The sequence below is a fragment of the Aptenodytes patagonicus genome, chromosome 6 (genome assembly GCF_965638725.1).
Source record: "Aptenodytes patagonicus chromosome 6, bAptPat1.pri.cur, whole genome shotgun sequence".
Taxonomy (NCBI): domain Eukaryota; kingdom Metazoa; phylum Chordata; class Aves; order Sphenisciformes; family Spheniscidae; genus Aptenodytes; species Aptenodytes patagonicus.
In genome coordinates, this window is record NC_134954.1 from 16,834,403 (window position 1) to 16,850,133 (window position 15,731).

The 15,731-nt window shown below is 38.9% G+C and overlaps 1 protein-coding gene across 1 annotated transcript in view; it reads right to left on the reverse strand.

The window, feature by feature from the left end:
• The window catches only part of NAALADL2 (N-acetylated alpha-linked acidic dipeptidase like 2), a 400,097-nt gene that overhangs the window by 128,583 nt on the left and 255,783 nt on the right, over window positions 1-15,731 (reverse strand). Inside the window, exon 7 of the mRNA XM_076341349.1 lies at window positions 7,956-8,048. Within this exon, the coding sequence (XP_076197464.1) occupies window positions 7,956-8,048 (93 nt within the window). The remainder of the gene's footprint in view (window positions 1-7,955; window positions 8,049-15,731) is intronic.

Consider the following 15,731-nt stretch of genomic DNA (forward strand, 5'->3'; position numbering starts at 1 on the left):
AGCAGTTGAGAAGCTGGTAACCAGAACTTATATATCAGGACTTAGACTTCCGTGTAAGGAGACATTGAAAAGACCTGGACTGCAGGTTTAGAGAGGAGACATGACAGAGGAATAGAGATAATGAATGATACAGAAACGGTAAGTCAGACCTAGCAACTTTGATGATACTGGAAGAAAGTATTTTCTAAAGTGAAAAGCAAGAAGTTTCAACCTGAAATAAAGAACATGCCTATGGTTATCCAGAAAAAAACCCACAATTTTTTTCAGAGAAATTAAATGAAATCTTCATCTCTCGAGGCATAATATATAATCTAAATACTAACTTACAAGCGTAAAGACCTTTATTTTATTCCAAAAGGATGATGTGGTATGAAACAACATGAATGACTACTGTGACCAACGTGTGTCAAGAAGTCTAAGCAGAGTTATGCTGAATGACTTATTAAACTATTAGACCTTCTGTGTGAGATGAATTCACAACCAAAGCCTCTTTGAAGGACTGCTTATGAATTGTGTTCTGATATTTAGTAAAGTCTCTTTCTGGTCCAGATCTAGACTTTTAAAGATGTTCTTTCCATATTTCGGGATATGATAGAAAACAGAAGAATAATTATCAAGTGATGCCAGATCCACAACAATCTCTGGGTGTCATTTGGGTTCCAAAAAGTGCAGAAAGTTTTGGTTTTCTGACAGTATTCTTTCTTTATCCAAGAGGATTCATTCTTCACTGTTGTCAGTACACTGGAATGTAGCAACACATAGGTGGTAAAATGCCCACATTTTATATTGCTTATAAAATTAAATATCTACTCAGTATTTTTTGCACTGACTGCTGTCTAGAAACAATTTTAACTGAACACCAACATACTTTGATTACAAAACCATTCTCTATCAAAGTGGACTTTTACCAGTTTTGTTCAAGAAAATACACGGCGATGTTGTTTTATAAGGGATCAAAAATGATTTACAAACAGGGGATCTGTGATGTACCTATAACACAACATTTCCAATCAACTGCTTGGGGGGTGTATAGGTATGTAAATGAAAATTTCTTTCTAAAAGCAGATACGCAAAGTGTAAATTTAAGTGTACATAATAATTTAATGTAACAAAATGCAATCTAAATCACATAATTTTGCAACTTGTGTGTTGCATCATGAGACGTTTAATTATAGGTTGCACTGACAGTGAAAAATGATAGGATCTTCAACTCACTTAATGTTAGGAATTAGGAACAGAAATGAATGGCCTTACACGCTTCTAGGTTGTTAGAGGAAGTGCCACTAATACAGGGTGATCAGACTGAATCAATGCTTGCCCCGTGTTACAATCTCTGTTTAGTCTGTGAACAGCGTATATGAAGGGGAGTGGAAAGAGACCTTATGTAAAACTGTATAGGACATTTTGATGGAGAAGAAAGCTTCAAGCAGCAACTTAACTGTAGGAGATGCCAGCTGAATGAACAGGGGTAAAAGATAACAGCTGGTGCCTCCTTTGAAATTCTTCATTGTTGTGGTTTAACCTCACTCGGCAACTAAGTACCACACAGCCACTTGCTCACTCCTTGCCCCTCCACCCCCGGTGGGATGGGGGAGAGAATTGGAAGAGTAAAAGTGAGAAAACTCATGGGTTGAGATAAAAACAGTTTAATAATTGAAATAAAATAATAATAATAATAACAACATAATAATAATAATGTAATAATAATAATAATAATAACAACAACACCACCACACAAAGCAAGTGATGCACAGTGCAATTTGCTCACCACCCGCCGACCGATGCCCAGCCAGTCCCCGAGCAGCGGCCCCCCCGGCCAGCTTTCCCCAGTTTATGTACTGAGCATGACGTCACATGGTATGGAATGTCCCTTTGGCCAGTTTGGCTGTGCCCCCTCCCAGCTTCTTGTGCACCTGCAGCCTTCTCAGTCGGTAGAGCATGGGAAGCTGAAAAGTCCTTGACTAGTGTAAGCACTACTTAGCAACAACTAAAATATTGGTGTGTTATCCACATTGTTCTCATCCTAAATCCCAAACACAACACTGTACCAGCTACTAGGAAGGAAATTAACTCTATCCCAGCTGAAACCAGGACAATATCCACCCCTTATTCTATACCATCTACGTCATGCTCAAGTCTCATATTTTCCAGTACATTTCCATTAATCACCACCCCTTTTGCTGGGTTTGTTTTTTTATATATATATACACACACACAGATACCATTCCCTTAGTTTATGGGCCATCCCTCTAAAATGTTCGGTGAGTTCATTTAGTCCATGACTGTGGGCTCCATCTGTCGTAATAATCTTCCAGGGCAGGAAAGATGGAGATGGTAGGCGGGGTTGGATTGTTCCATGTTGAAGTCAGTTCTGGTACCATCACCACTGTGCTTTGCCTGGTTTCATCAAAGTTATTCTTCATTAATCTGGGTGATTCTTATTGTAATATCATTAGTATGGCATATAATATTATGTAGCACTTAACATCACATAATTCAGATCATTGGCTATTCTCACCCAAAATCAAATCCCCTTGAGGTACACATCGGACTTCCCCATCCTCCCGCATTATCCACCAAGTACACCCAGGTCCTTGAGCAAAAGCAATCCCATGGATGGGTTTCCCTTTGCCCGAGGCAGGAATAACCCAAACTGTTTTCCCCAACATATTTTTTATGTGCACCACAGGGACTTCATTCCCATCTGCAGTACGTAAAAGTTTTGACTGGGCGGGACCAGCTCGATTGGCAGATCCCCTAGTGTTGACTAACCAGGTGGCCTTTGCTAAATGTGTATCCCCACGTTTGAACGTCCCGCCACCCATTGCTCTCAGTGTAGTCTTTAACAGTCCATTGTATCGTTCAATTTTCCTGGAGGCTGGTGCATGATAGGGCATGTGATACACCCACTCAATGCCGTGCCCTTCGGCCCAGGTGTCTATGAGGTTGTTTCGGAAATGAGTCCCATTGTCTGACTCAATTCCTTCTGGGGTGCCCTGTTGCCATAAGACTTGCTTTTCAAGGCCCAGGATAGTGTTCCGGGCAGTGGCATGGGGCACGGGATATGTTTCCAGCCATCCGGTGGTTGCCTCCACCATTGTAAGCACGTGGCGCTTGCCTTGGTGGGTTTGTGGGTGTGTGATATAATCGATCTGCCAGGCCTCCCCAGATTTATATTTCAGCCATCGTCCTCCATACCAAAGAAGCTTTAACCGCTTGGCTTGCTTGATTGCAGCACATGTTTCACATTCATGGATAACCTGCGCAATAGTGTCCATGGTCAAGTCCACTCATGAGCCCAGATCATGAGCCCATCTATATGTTGCATCTCTTCCTTGGTGGCCTGAGGTGTCATGGGCCCACCGAGCTAGAAATAATTCACCCTTTTGTTGCCAGTCCAGATCCACCTGAGCCACTTCAATCTTAGCAGCCTGATCCACCTGCTGGTTGTTTTGATGTTCTTCAGTGGCCCGACTCTTGGGTACGTGAGCATCTACCTACATGACGGACTTTTACAACCAGGTTCTCTACCCGGGCAGCAATATCTTGCCACAATGCGGCAGCCCAGATGGGTTTGCCTCTGCGCTGCCAATTGCTCTGCTTCCATTGCTGCAACCACCCCCACAGGGCATTTGCCACTATCCATGAGTCAGTCTAGAGATAGAGCACTGGCCACTTTTCTCGGTCAGCAATGTCTAAAGCCAGCTGGATGGCTTTCACCTCTGCAAACTGACTCGATTCACCTTCTCCTTCAGCAGTTTCTGCAACTTGTCACATGGGACTCCACACAGCAGCCTTCCACCTCCGATGCTTTCCCACAATACGACAGGACCCATAAGTGAACACTGCTTCTCATTTTCTGGTAGTTTATTATACATTGGGGCCTCTTCAGCACACGTCACCTCCTCCTCCGGCAATATTCCAAAATCTTTGCCTTCTCGCCAATCCATGATCACTTCCAGGATTCCTGGGCAACTGGGGTTTCCTATTCGAGCCCGTTGTGTGATCAGTGCAACCCACTTACTCCACGTAGCATCAGTTGCATGATGTGTACAGGGGACCCTCCCTCTGAACATCCAGCCCAACACCGGCAGTCGGGGTGCCAGGAGGAGCTGTGCTTCAGTGCCGATCACTTCCGAAGCAGCTCGAACCCCTTCATATGCTGCCAGTATCTCTTTTTCAGTTGAAGTATAGCGGGGCTCGGATCCTCTGTATCCCCGACTCCAAAACCCTAGGGGTCAACCTCGAGTCCTCCCCTGGTGCTTTCTGCCAGAGGCTCCAGGTGGGGCCATTCTCCCCGGCTGCGGTGTAGAGCACATTTTTTACGTCTTGTCCTGCCTGGACTGGCCCAAGGGCTACTGCATGGACTGTCTCCTGTTTAATTTGTTCAAAGGCTTGTCATTGCTCAGGGTCCCATATGAAATTGGTCTTCTTCCGGGTCACTTGATAGAGAGAGCTTACAATCAGACTGTAATTTGGAATAGGCATTCTCCAAAAACCCACGACGCCTAAGAAAGGTTGTGTTTCCTTTTTGCTAGTTAGTGGAGACGTGGTTGTTATTTTGTTGATCACATCCATTGGGATTTGACGACATCCATCTTGCCATTCTGTATTTCCTCCGTAAAAAAACTCAGAAAAGTTACTGTAATTGCTACTTGTCTCTACGAAGTGGTATCTGTGGTACAATAATGGCTTCATTGCAAAATTCACATACCAAATTAAGACCAAGGTCAATGTTTTAAAAATAAACCTCCCAAGTGGAACATGACCAATCACTGCAGACCACAGCAAACTGCAAAAACCAACACCAATCTTTAACATGCACAGCAAAAAAATGAGCACGATGCAGATTAGACAAATCAATATTGAGAACAGAGGAACCAACATTGTGACCCACAACTGTTAACAGGTATAAATTCCTTCATATCCTCCGGTTAATCTGTTATTATCTCAAACCCTTCGTGCCCCACGTTGGGCACCAAAAAGGACTGTTGTGGTTTAACCTCAGTCAGCAACTGAGCACCACACAGCCGCTTGCTCACTCCTCCTCCCCGCGCCCCCCAGTGGGATGGGGGAGAGAACTGGAAGAGTAAAAGTGAGAAAAACTCTTGGGTTGAGATAAAAACAGTTTAATAATTGAAATAAAATAACAACAACAACAACAACAATAATAATAATAATAGTAATACACAAAGGAAGTGATGCACAGTACAATTGCTCACCACCCGCCAAACAATGCCCAGCCAGTCCCCGAGCAGAGGCCCCCCCAGCCAGCTTTCCCCAGTTTATGTACTGAGCATGATGTCACATGGTATGGAATATCCCTTTGGCCAGTTGGGGTCAGCTGTCCTGTGCCCCCTCCCAGCTCCTTGTGCACCTGCAGCCTTCTCAGTCGGTAGAGCATGGGAAGCTGAAAAGTCCTTGGCTAGTGTAAGCACTGCTTAGCAACAACTAAAACATCGGTGTGTTATCAACATTGTTCTTGTCCTAAATCCAACACACAGCACTGTACCAGCTACTAGGAAGGAAATTAACTCTATCCCAGCCGAAACCAGGACATTCATCTTTGCACCTCTCTCCCTCTTGAATAAAGGCAATACCCTGAAGCAAATGACTATAGGAAAAGCATAGGAGAAAGGATGGTCATGCTCACAGAAGCAGCAGCTGTCTTTTCTCATAATCATTTGCTGAAGCACGTGGAGAAAGAGGTCACATGGTAAGAAAAAAGAGAAAGAAAGGAATAGAGATAGAGAAAAGAATATCCATCAGATACTTCTGAAAGTGATAAGATAGGATAGTGTTCAGGGCAGTGATGGGCTGGACAACAGGGATTTATCATTAAAAAAGAGTGACATCATACTGTCTTCTCTTGTTATACATCCCATTTTCACCCATGTCCAATAGAGCTACAAAATCAGTGTTATGTTTTTCAGGTTTTAAAAGGCTACCAACTAACATATTTCCTCTGCTCCTAACTCTTTTAATATTTTGGTTGGATTTCAGATGCTCATTGTTAGTCCTCAGATCAAATGTCAAATAAGATCACCATTACATAGATGTGTTTGTCTGTGCATGTGTTACAAGGCCTTTAAGCAAAAACCCAAAAAATCCACCCTTGGTGATGCTCTAGTCTTTCATTAAGCACTAAAGATAAATTTGGCTTTCTTTCTGCATTTCTGGGAACATAAAGGTGAATATTTCAAGTGTATGAAACAAGCAAAACCCCATCAAAATGACAGAGAATCAATGCCATGAAAACATCAAGTAAATCAGTTGAGTGGGCACAGCTATAGTATCAGCCAGGAAGAGCAGAGAAACAAATGAAGTTTTAACACTGATTCTGTACAAAATGTTATCCATCGTGCATTACATGCTTAACTTGTGCCTACATTAGAAGCCAGTTGCTATGGCCCTTGTTCAGCAAGACATTTATGGGACAAACTGTTGGCATCTGGGTAGTGCTACTGACTTCACTTGATTATATATCCTTAAATTCTTAAAGTTAAGCACATACTGACACAGCTTTTAAAAGTAGCTTCTTATTAAGAATGCAATAATAAGATGAAAGATTCAGGTATAGAGAAGATAAAGGATTTATTAAACAGAAACTGATGCATGCCGCTTATTATTTGTCTTGCTTCTGTTTCACAATTCAGTAGACAGTATGTCTAAATGTGGCATTTTCTACCTTTCAAATTCCATGACAGCTATTGCAAAACATTAGCAATAGTAGAGTAGTAACTTTGAATTCTTGAAGGAAATTAAATCCTTTATTGAAATTAAATTCACTGTGCTAATTGTTTTCTATGTTGTTTTAAAAAAAAAAAAACATTTTGGTGAAAAGTACAGCATTCAGCACACACAAGTCATTATTTCACTAACAGGAATAAACAAATCTTCTCCACCTCCTTCATTCTATCACTTAAAATATGAAATGACTGGCCCACCTCCTAAGGGACTGTAGATAAATTTGCAACCTTTCTTCTGAACCTAATAAAAGAGTATTAATCAAGGCAAATGTGATGATGTTTTGATGATGATGACAACTGTACACTAGGAATTGGACTGGATCTACAACACTTTGCACTATGTAAGTAGCCAGCAACAGTGTTCATTCATGTTGCAGAAACCCTTCAACTTTTAGGCAAATTCACTCGCAGATAGAATAAACTCTAAATTATCTTAATTCCAATGATGTCCTGATTATCGTAATATCTACCTACAGCATCGAGGTAGGGAGAGCGTTTGTGATTTATGTCACAGTTGCACTTAGAATCTTATTGTTTAATTCTTAGACATACATAACAGCAATTATTATTCATACACTTGTATAAAGCTAGCTCAAGGAATGATTGTAACACAAAATAAGACTGCAGGAAGTGTGATTAAGAATTTAGCAACATATTTTTCGTACACTATAATCACATTTGATACTAGATTCTTAACTAAGCCAGAGATCACGCTGCTCTACACCTTGGTTTCAGTGAGACACTTGAATTATGTAGGGATGTTCTGGACTTGAAGCACAGAGTTTTATTTATCTCAAAATTCTAATTTTCTAATGCTAACATTAGAAAAAAAAAATCAAAACCTTTTCTAAAGTTGTACAGACAGCTTGCATATTAATTCAAATCATGCAATACAGTATACCCTAAAATTAGAACCACCAACATAGTTACTTGGTATAAAAACTAATACTCTCTCTGGTCTACGTGTAATTCCTGTTTGTTGTATAAAAATGTGCTTATTGTAAGTATAATATCCCCTTGAATTCATTCTCTGTTTAACCCTTATGTTCTGTTTTGTCATAAATCAAATCACAAAATGACTACAACAAAGGCGCTCTCCTTCCACTGTATTAGTGCATTATCTGGCAAAATAGAATCCTGATCCCAGCTATGACTCCCAGCCACCATGAAACAAATAATCGATACAAATGATAAAGGGTTACTTACCAGGAAATACAGTTCCTTTTAAATATCCAATAACATTAGAAATTGTCTTGTAAGTTGTGACTGACTGAATATTTAGACTGATTATTTTTTTGCCTGTTAAAAGATAAAAAGAAAAAAAAAGAAAAAGAAAATATTAAACTTGTTTAGTATTTTAAATCTACAGGATGCAGATATAAATTCCCCATACATTAAAAAAAAAGTAAAAACAAAGGGGAAAAAAAAAAGATACTGAAGAGGAACCAGAGATTAAAACATAAAATATTACAGTATTTTCTTAGTCCCATTTTAGCAGTGGGGTTCAAAGCTGGAATCTCAAATGAGATCTCTACTCCTTGAATTAAAAGATCATTCAATTCACCCAATAAATGCTGACAGAATACAACAGGAAAAAAAAAAAGAGCGTAGGATTTACATAATTCTACGGTAAGGAAATTTGTCTTAATCTTTATAGGTTTTTCTCACCTAATCCTTCACTCAGGTCAATCTTTCAATAACATTCACAAAATTATACCTGGTTTATATTACACTATTCTTCTGGAGAAAACCCCTTATGCTAAATCAGATGGGAAAAGTTAGACCTCTGCATTACTAATCACTTTGCCAGCATAGCCTTTGGTGATATACTTGTGAACTTATGCCAACAAATGACAGCTTTTGTTGGCTTAGCTGGTATCAGCTGAGGAAATGGTGTAAATACAAGGGCAGAAAAATTCCAAAACCTGCCAATATGTAAGGGACCTGCCAGTATCGCTATGCCAGTTGAGACTGTAGCACAGGATAAAGCCAGAGAAAAGTAAATGTCCTAGTTAAAATAGCTTAAAAAAATTAACTGTCCTTTGCTGAGAATTACTGTCGTTCCCTCTGTCCCGCAGGTGGGACACACTAACCATACTAACTCCTGCAGTTTGTGGCAATGGAAACAAAACAACTAACTACAGGGAGCTGCTGATACCTTTAAAACGTTTCATTTGCATTATAATAGACTGTATTAACATTCATCTCATCTGAAAGGTCATAACTTCTATCTGAGAAAAGTGAAAATGTCTTAAACTGCTCTAACTTAAATGATAGCAATTGTCTGACAATAACCACTGTGTCATCCTAGACCTTCAGGGAGGTTCTCTTACATCCAGCATGCTGCACCACCCCCACAGATGCCTGTGTTTAAAGGCATCTTTGAGCCAGAATTCCTTCAACGTCCATATCCCAACTGTCACAGACCAAAATTAAAATATTCCACGGATCATTTTGCTCTCTATCTCCCAGGCTATTATCCTCCCACAGATGTATTTCTAACAGTTTGTTTCCTGGCTTTGTTTCCTGAGATGTGCGGAATACGCAAGTGGGGAGTTTACTGCAACGTGTAAAATAAAAACAATACATCCCTACGATACTGTTCTTCAAGGTTCATTTGCTGGTACTTCATCTGGTAAACTTACTTTAAAATTCTCTTAAAATAAAATCCAATATACTTTCATTCACTAGTCTTCATTGATATTTGAAAAAAGCAAACCAACTGCAAGGATCTTTCTTTGTTTCAGAAAAAATTTGCTAGCGGTATTTATTCTACTTTTTACTTAGACAAAACCTCCTCTGTTATCAATAGGTGTGTCCTCTATGTGACAACTCTGTCTTTGCTAGAACACAACAGAAAAGAAAATGCAAGTCAAGCACAGTTAATTAAAAATAAACCACACCACACTATTTTGCAATAATCAATCACAGCAACTTAATATTTTGATCTGTCATGCATATGTCGGGGTTCAAGTCGTAACTAACTTTGCGCTTCTTATGTAAGTTACTGTAAGGTTTATTAACACCATGTGATGATGAATTGTGTTTGTTCTATAAATCTACAGATATTCTTGATTTTTTAACAAATATTTCATTTAAAAAAAAAAACAAAACCAAAGGGTTCCCAGCACTGTACTGTCACCTATGTTCTTTTTTTTGGCCTTTTTAAACAATGTGAAAACAGCTCATGGCATCCATGTTGACTTAGCAGTTTAAATTTAATCCTACAACACTTTAGATATATGTTTCTTTAGGCCCCATTTCAGACAAAAAGAAGATAAATCCTTTTGAAGACAACTGACTTAACTGTTTTTCCTTAATCAACGTCAGCTATCCAGTCTTCAACTGACAATAAAGAAATAGAAAATTAACTTCTGGCAATACACATATTCTGGAATCAGATATTCAAGTTAATAGTCATGTAACAGTAGTCAGCTTAAAGTGACTTGGGCTTAAAGGCTTAGTACACCAGATGAAAAGGCTGAAAGTACTCTTTGGAGTATACAGCAGAAGTGAAATTTAATCCCCTTTAAACAGTTCTGACAACAAACCTCTCTTCCCAATGCTGTATTTCAAAGATCTTGACAACTTTCTCTCTTTTTTCTGTATTCTCTGGAAAACTAAGAGGAGACTTTAGCTTAACATTATTTGGGATACTCTTTGAGTTTATGTAAGCCAAAAGCTACTTCTGAAATGGAAGAAAAGTATTGTCAGTATCTTTTACTTATTTACTTCTTGACTTGAAATCTGTAAATTGTCTCATACCAAATGACTACCTTCTCCTCTCACAATTACATAGTTATTTTTAGAAATGCACGGTTATTTCCCACTCATTTGACTGACAATTTTAGAACTTCAGATGAGAAAAAACTACTACTTGTAGCCTGAAAAATGAGTTATATTTTATTTCTTTTTTTGCTTTTAACTTTATCCCAAGCTCATACCAACACAGAGGAGTAAAAGTCTGAGCCCGATTTCAAACATGTTGGTTAAATTCTTGAACACTGATCATACTAAACACCTATACTCAGACAGTTTTCTGAGCATTCCTTTGAGTACTGGATTTTAAAAAGCTTCATTAGGGACTCAGGTTTGAAAATTGAACTCATTTGACAAGTTTTTTGCTACTCATATACAAAAATTTCCCTACTTGCATATTTAACTCCAGTATAGAAGCATCAAGTACTCACTGAATTCATGCATTTCGATAACATAGTTCTTGGATCATAAAACCAGAAGTTATTTCAGAAGATTGCAGAAACAAGGTACATTGAATAACTTCCAGTAACCCAGTTTTTAACATGAATATAATTCCTGCTGAAATCAACATAAACCACACTTGAATAAAAGTACATCTGTTTGAAATGACAATTAAAGTAAAGCTTTCAAACATCATCAAACATCCATGGCCATGCAGTACTTAGGGGACACTAATTCAGCTGAGGTAGTCAGGATAAAATTACATTCAACAGATTGCTTGTTCCAGTCATTCAAAAACCTTACGTCAGGCTCTAATAACTCAACTGCTAACTTTTTGAGCACGCGCTACCAAGCTTTTCAGACACCCCTAAAGGCTAATAATTTTTTTAATAATGAAAGCTACAGTTTTCATAGTTATTTGCCCCAAGACCTAAGGCTTTAAAGTAGTATCAAATACCACAGAACATGATGATACAGTAAGAACTAACTGCACTCAATGTAGAAACACCATAAGCTATTTACATATAACTAATAATCAAATATGTCATAGATTTCTTATATTACATTGGTGATACCGACGGAATAATATGGACTGGTACGTAATATTTAGAATATACTGTTAAATACACCGATATGATAAGTATACATTAAAACATATATAACAGCAGATTTTGCTGTCATTTGAAACAAATGCTTCATTTTCATTAGACATTTTCTAGAATAACTGAATAAAATTCCAAACTACTACTACCATATTATGCTGCCTAGTTAATGGGCTTTTGAAATCTTACTAGACTGTGAAAAATATATTTTAGTTACTTATCAGTATTTCATCATGTCAATTTGAGTGCACAACCCTATCTACTCCATATTTTACATCAGTTTTCAATTAAGTTCAAACACAGGACTTTAAATGAAGAAATGTAAACATCATAAGCATTTATGTAGCAATATAACTTACATACAAAAATACTATATGCAACATAAATTACATATTTACAAAAGCAAATAAACTTATAAAATAGTATATACTTAATGACTTAAATATTATCTCTGAAAAAATCTTGAGCGACACTATGAAATTGCATATGCAAAAATCAATACTGAATCTATGACAATGTACAGTATTGTTGAATTATAAAATGACTTGTGGAGGAATATGTCAAAACTCCTAGACAGTTGTCCCTGTAACAAAAAGCCTTTACTGGTTTTTTATATAAGCAATACACCACCTAAATTCAGTCTCTTTGAAATCTAGTATCCCTAATTTTTTTCCCTACTAGATTTTTATTTGATTAACCAACTATGCTGCCTATTAAAAATATATTCTCCTTTTTAAATGGATATTCATAGGCCCCGAGTCCTCAAGTCCAAACTTGATCTGAAGAGCTTAATGAATAAACTTTTTGCTATTTCATAATATTTTCTGATCTACAGTATGGAATCCAACAATAAATCTATTCAGATGAAAAGCTTTTGAAAATAAGTGATGTCTAGAATAAAGTCCTTTAAGGAGGTTCTAAACTGGGATGGCATAATATGATACAGAATAAATGTGTCACACTCAATATGAAAGATAGTTATGAATTTTGAGAATGCTTCATATTGTATAGTTGAATTTCATCATCTCACACTACTTTGAGAGATTCTTTACCTGCCTTACAGCAATCAAAACCAAAACATCACCCAGGAAAATAATGGCACAGAACAGAATTCTGAAAAATCTATCTTGATCGGTTACAATTCTGGTAGAAAAACTCTTGGGGCTTCATAGAATCATAGAATCATTGAGGTTGGAAAAGACCTAGAGAACATATACAAAAAAAATGCTTCACGCTGTTTATGCCTAATTCTTTTCATTTAAAAAGAGAACAGAATTTAAAGCAACCACAAAAGTTCCAAGAGTACTGGTATAAATGTTTGTACATTTTAATATACAATATGTCTGTATTACATCTGACTTCCCTATTTAGCATGTACTTCTTTAAAATGCCAGTAAGCAATATCTGCAGAACATCATTATATTTCTACTGTTATGTACAATGAATTCAAATTTGGTAGATACAGTAACATGCACTGCCACACAATATGCTTGCATTCTTCTCTATTCATTTTCTTGGATTTATGTTTAGCATAGTGCAAATACCTAGAAATTATGGGATTGCTTGCAAATTGATATCACAGCGTATGATGGCACAGCCAGAGTTTATTAAATATGGTACTCTTTCTTTTCTCTGACAGGTAGCAAGCTACAAAGGAGAAACACATGTAACAAAATCACAAGGCTGTAGCCTAATAGGAGGATATCATAGAATCACAGAATCATAGAATCATTGAGGTTGGAAAAGACCTCTAAGATCATTGAGTCCAACCATCAACCCAACACCACCATGCCCTCTAAAACCATGTCCCTAAGTGCCTCATCTACTCGTCTTTTAAATACCTCCAGGGATGGGGACTCCACCACTTCCCTGGGCAGCCTGGTCCAACGTTTAACCACTCTTTCAGTAAAGAAATTTTTCCTTACATCCAATCTAAACCTCCCCTGGTGCAACTTGAGGCCATTTCCTCTCATCCTGTCACTAGTTACTTGGGAGAAGAGACCGACACCCACCTCGCTACAGCCTCCTTTCAGGGAGTTGTAGAGAGCGATGAGGTCTCCCCTCAGCCTCCTTTTCTCCAGGCTAAACAACCCCAGTTCCCTCAGCCGCTCCTCAGAAGACTTGTTCTCCAGACCCCTCACCAGCCTCGTTGCCCTTCTCTGGACACGCTCCAGCACCTCGACGTCCTTCTTGTAGTGAGGGGCCCAAAACTGAACACAGTATTCGAGGTGCGGCCTCACCAGTGCCGAGTACAGGGGCACGATCACTTCCCTAGTCCTGCTGGCCACGCTATTTCTGATACAGGCCAGGATGCCATTGGCTTTCTTGGCCACCTGGGCACACTGCCGGCTCATGTTCAGCCGGCTGTCGACCAGCACCCCCAGGTCCTTTTCCACCAGGCAGCTTTCCAGCCACTCTTCCCCAAGCCTGTAGCGCTGCATAGGGTTGTTGTGGCTGAAGTGCAGGACCCGGCACTTGGCCTTGTTGAACCTCATACAGTTGGCCTGGGCCCATCGATCCAGCCTGTCCAGGTCCCTCTGCAGAGCCTTCCTACCCTCGAGCAGATCAACACTCCCGCCCAACTTGGTGTTGTCTGCAAACTTGCTGAGGGTGCACTCGATCCCCTCATCCAGATCATCGATAAAGATATTAAACAAGACCGGCCCCAGTACTGAGCCCTGGGGAACACCGCTCGTGACCGGCCGCCAACTGGATTGAACTCCATTCACCACAACTCTCTGGGCCCGGCCGTCTGGCCAGTTTTTGACCCAGCGCAGAGTCCACCTGTCTAAGCCGTGAGCCGCCAGCTTCTCTAGGAGAATGCTGTGGGAGACAGTGTCAAAGGCCTATATATATCCTTTATCTTTTCATGCCTTTCCTCCGACTGAAGACAGGCTTGATTTGCACTAGTGCAGCACTTGGGAGAGAACTTTATTTGTCTTGGACAATGATCGTATAATAAGGAAACTAAAGGACTCTTCCAGTTATTCCTTTCGTATAATTAAAGATTCAAATTTCACATGATCAGAGTTGACTATAAAACTCAGTATAATGACCACCTGACACATGAAACTGTATAAAATAGATGTTCAAAGTCTTACAAAAATTATTCTTTATGTTATGCTACAAACCTTTTCAGTAACAGTCACTCCTGGTTATCTGTTCCACTCTCACCTTTTTTGGTAGAGGACATGGATTTGTTTGCAGCCTACAATGAAGTTTTGCATTGCAGTCATTAAGATGATTCAGTATTGATCAATGACTGTACTCTGTAGGCTAAAAAAGATTACAAAAGATCAAATGAATCTACCTAAAAAGCATTTTGATCTGAGTCATTTTACTGGCTATAGCAGAATGCTGGGAGTCCTTGTATACCTGGCTCTATTATTCACATAGTGTTTGATATCATTCAAGTTACTTAAACTATACATACTTTGGTTTTACTATTTTATAATTTAATATTTATAAAATTTGTAAGTTAAAATATAAATAACTATACCTAATTCACAGCAAAAGGCATTAAGAGTTCATAAGAAATGGGATCTTCTGTGTATGTTAAGTCTACTGATCTCTTCTGAAATAATACACCCTCAATGATCTTGGTTGATCCAGACAGAGAGAGAAACAGGGTTGGATTTAAACATCAGTTGGCTAAAGAAACTTAGAAGGCTTTAAGTGAGATCAATGCATGAATGCTTGCATTATAATTCCTGTAATTTGAGTTAGACTGCTCAGACATACTAGGTCACACCCAATGGCTATCTAGCCCTTATCTCCAAGTGACCAACAACATATATGTGGAGAAGAACATAAGAATAGGATGAGTGCATAGTGATTCTTTCCTAAGACATTATTGTGCCCTCCAGTGACTCGAAAGTTACATAGCCAAGGGCGGGGGGGGGGGGGCCTGTGTGTGTGTTTAAACTCTTTTGATTGTTTTTTTCTTCAGTGAATTTTTAAACTCATGTAAATTTTTGACTCGTGAATTTTTAGCATGCACAATATGCTATGGCTGAAGAGGAAGAAGGGTAAGGGACCTTTACGAATAGCCATTTATGAATAACTTGAACACCTCCCAGCACAAACCCCTGTCTCCGTTGGTAACTATCTCCACCTCTTCACTGTTAAAAACAATTTTTATTTTACTTACTGTTTCCTATAATTTTAAACAGCTACTTAG